The sequence below is a fragment of the Merops nubicus genome, unplaced genomic scaffold (assembly GCF_000691845.1).
Source record: "Merops nubicus isolate BGI_N331 unplaced genomic scaffold, ASM69184v1 scaffold14072, whole genome shotgun sequence".
In the NCBI taxonomy this organism is placed as follows: Eukaryota; Metazoa; Chordata; class Aves; order Coraciiformes; family Meropidae; genus Merops; species Merops nubicus.
The window spans coordinates 1-3,576 of record NW_008595703.1 but is presented as its reverse complement, the minus strand read 5'-3'; the positions used below and the strand labels follow the sequence as shown (position 1 = coordinate 3,576).

Below are 3,576 nucleotides of genomic sequence, written 5' to 3'. Positions count from 1 at the left end.
AGGTAAGCTGGGTTCCACGAGCTGCCCTCTCACAGCCCTGCACAGAAGCCTTTTCTCACCAGGGCTGTGGCTGTCGTAAGCCTTGGGGTCTGTTTCTGACAGATGTCTGTTCTTTCTTCTGTGGTTTTCCTGCCTTGATACGTAGCTTTGGCAGGCCCCAGCTGGGCTGCTTCTCTCCTCCCCTCTCCCCCTCCTGGTCCTAGTAATGGCACATACCTTTGCCACTGCTGCTGAGAGGAATGTGTGAAATCTCCCACGTGTCCTCTGCTGCCTTCCCCCTCCTTCATACATATTATACTTACCTCTTCTTGCTGTGGAGCTTCTCATGTTGACCTGCCTTGTATTAAAGTGGAGCTTTCCCTGGCAGAGGCTGTAGCCTGGGCTTGAGGGATCTTTAACCTGGAGTCTGGGTATAAAACTTAACCCTCTGCTTCTGTCCCCAGACTCTGCCTGAATTTCTCTGCAGTGTCAGTGGGATGATCTTCAAAAAATGAGCAGAGAGGGTTTTAACCTCGTCCTTTCTTGATGACATTGTACAGAGGGATGACCCTGGGCTTCTGGAGCAGGTCCAGCAGGCCCTTTGTCTGGCTTTGGAGAGTATGCCTTCAGCTTTCTGCTGCGTTTCCCTGAGCCAGACAGCCCAGTTATTTTTGGCTGTAGTGCATGATGTGCCTTTCCACTTCCTCGTCATGAGCAAGAAGTTGTGCAGCACATCAAATGGGATGGCTTGGCTCGTTTGATTCCCTCCCTGCTCGTGGCGTGGGTTGATGGTTGGAAAGGTTCCTTTCTCCAGCATCCACCAAGGTGGTTCGAGTGAGATGTCTTGGTATTTTCAGCTCCAGCCAGGTGCTGCTAACTCCCAGCACCCTCCATGCCCCTTCCCTGCAACAACTGCCCATTTCCTCCTTTTTGTAACTCTAAATTCATCCCTTCCTTCCTCTTCCTCCCCTTCCCAATGCTTAAATCCTTAGCTATGCAGAGCTGTCATAGTGGCATGTGGGTCCAGGCTCCAGATCTGCCGACTGATCTCTTCCAACTTAGATGTACCAGCCTGTCTTTACTCAGCTGAATTTTGAAAAGGTGCTTGTGGAAATGACTAGATTTGTGATGGTGCCAAGGGTATTGATTTTACAGAATCAGGGAATCGTTTAGGTTGGAAAAGACCTTTCAGATCAGAGTCCAACCATTCCCCCAGGACTGCCAGGGCACCACTAAACCATGTCCCTCAGCACCACATCTCCACAGTTTTGAATCCCCTCCAGGGCTGGGGACTCCACCACTGCCCTGGGCAGCCTGGCACAGGCTTGGACAACCCTTTTAAGGAAGAAGTTTTTCTTCATGTCCAGTCTAAATTTCCCCTGGTGCAACTTGAGGCCATTTCCTCTTGTCCTATTGCTTGTTCCTTGGGAATAGAGCCCGACCCCCTCCTGGCTCCAGCTCCAACAGGAGTCAGGGAGCTGAGTGCCAGAAGGTCCCCCCTGAGCCTCCTTTGCTTCAGGCTCAACACCCCCAGGTCCCTCAGCTGCTCCTCACCACGCTTGGGCCCTAGACCCAGCTTCGTTGCCCTTCTCTGGCCATGCTCCAGCCCCTCAACGTCCTTCTTGGAGTGCGGGCCCCCAGACTGACCCCAGGATTTGAGATGTGCCCTCCCCAGTGCCCTCCTGCTCCATCTCCCCCTGCGAACGGTGCTCAGGCGGCTCTCCTCCCTCGCAGCGGGTGGATCGCGGCGCTGTCGGAGCTGCACGGGAACCTGGCCGTGGCCATTATCATGATGGTGGTGGCAGGATTCTTCACACTGTGTGCCGTTCTCTCGCTCTTCCTCCTAAAGCAGGTGAGTGGCTCGGAGGCGAGGCCTCGGCTGAACCGATGGGATGGAGATGCAGGGCTTGTGTCTCTACCATCCCGGTGCAGGGAGAGGAGTTTTTGCTCTGATAGACAAAGGAGGGTCTCCTGAAACCCACAGCATCACGTGCTGGCTGCAATGGAGCCAGTGGCTCCAGCCCATCCTCTATAGCTGCCGAGAGAGCTGGTTAGTGATGGGGCTGTGGAAGAACGAGCTGCCAAGCGAAGTCTGTGCAGCAAGCCCGCAACTCCATGCAGATTTTATTTTATTTTTTATCTCCTTTTTTCCCAGGTGCACTCCCTGTATCGGCGCACAGGAGCCAGTTTCCAGAGGGCACAGGAAGAGTTTTCCCAAGGCATCCTGACCAACAGGGGCTTCCAGAACGCGGCTGCCGGGGCAGCCGGGCCAGCCTCTGCAGCTGCACAGAATGCTTTCCGAGGAAACTAGCCCGTCACGGGGCCACCTCCCCCTTGCTTCCTCTGCCCTCATCACCCCAACCTTTGTTATTTGTTTTTTTTTGTTTTGTTTTTTTCCTCTAAAGATGCACTTTCCAGGGGTACTGCGTTAGCTCTGTGATGCCAACACTCTGGATGAGAAGAGGCCTGGTGTTGTAGCTTCAGCTGGCCTACGGTTATGATGAATAGTTTTCCCTGCCTTGTTTTAGGGTGTGGGGAGATAGGGGAGACATTCTCTGAAGCAAATATATTTCTCTGTCCAAGATACACTGTTTGTCTCTCTTCCTCCCCTCGCCTTGGCTGTAGCAGGAAGGAGAGGGGGAAACAGGTTTTTGGTTTTACTGTCTGTCTTCTGTTGACCTTTGCTGTGAAGAATTTGATTATCTGCTGGTTTGGAGGGGTGGGGTTGTAACTTGCATGTGGTTTGTGTCCTTAATTTTAAGAGTGGAAACTGTGCTTTCAGTTTATTACACTTACATGATGCTGCATTTTGACCTCTTAACTGCTCGGCTTCTTGAGAGTCGGGGTAACATGGCATGAAGGCAAACATGGAAGCAGGGGTTGGTTAGAGAGAAGGGGGAAACATCTTTCTCCTTATCCCCCTGGATCCTGCAGACAATGGCCCCTGGGGCTCCTGTGCCCTTTTGTGACCCTAGGCGTGGAGAGGGAAAGAAGGGATCAGCAAGGGCTGAGTCTTCACCTGGCCTTAAACCAGGGGATGGAGGTTGAAAGGGAATTTTTGGCTCACCAGCTCTGCTGTTGGGGAACAGCATCGTTGAAGATGCCAGCTCAGGCCCCACATGGTGACATCCTTGTCCTGTGAACCTTGAGAGCCTGTCAGATGAGACCACGAATTAATTTCTCTCTAGGGACAACTCGTCCTTGCTGCCTTCTTCCCATTTATTATTTTTGCCAGCTGGGAAAGAGCAGGTTTGTGCGTTCACCTTTGAAAGGCAGGTCCCAAGCTGGACTCTCCGCCTGCGGATAAGGCGCAGGACAAGGCAGGGTTGGGAGGAATCGATACCGAAGGAGGCTCGACTCGCAGAGCTGCCTCTGTGCCACCTTCTCTATCCCCGGGCTGCATTTTGTGCCCGGGGAGGTTGTGCTGGGGGCCGGGAGGGGGTTGCCCGGTGCCCTCCCAGCTTCCTCGGCACCAAATTGCCTTTTTTACACTCCCAGCACGTTGGTTTTGTTTTGAGTCCTCGCGTCCGATCTTTTAATGTAAAGAAACTGTTCCTAATAAAATACAAATGTGCTCCAAACAGGACCCCGCTCCTG

The 3,576-nt window shown here is 53.0% G+C and overlaps 1 protein-coding gene across 1 annotated transcript in view; it reads left to right on the top strand.

Annotated features, from left to right (window-relative positions):
* SCAMP2 (secretory carrier membrane protein 2) overlaps positions 1 to 2,290 on the top strand; it is a 5,817-nt gene extending 3,527 nt beyond the window's left edge. Inside the window, exons 6-8 of the mRNA XM_008936150.1 lie at positions 1 to 2; positions 1,714 to 1,831; positions 2,135 to 2,290. The exon at positions 1 to 2 is cut by the window's left edge and continues 118 nt beyond it. Coding sequence (XP_008934398.1) covers positions 1 to 2; positions 1,714 to 1,831; positions 2,135 to 2,290 — 276 coding nt within the window. The remainder of the gene's footprint in view (positions 3 to 1,713; positions 1,832 to 2,134) is intronic.
* Positions 2,291 to 3,576: the final 1,286 nt, after the last annotated feature.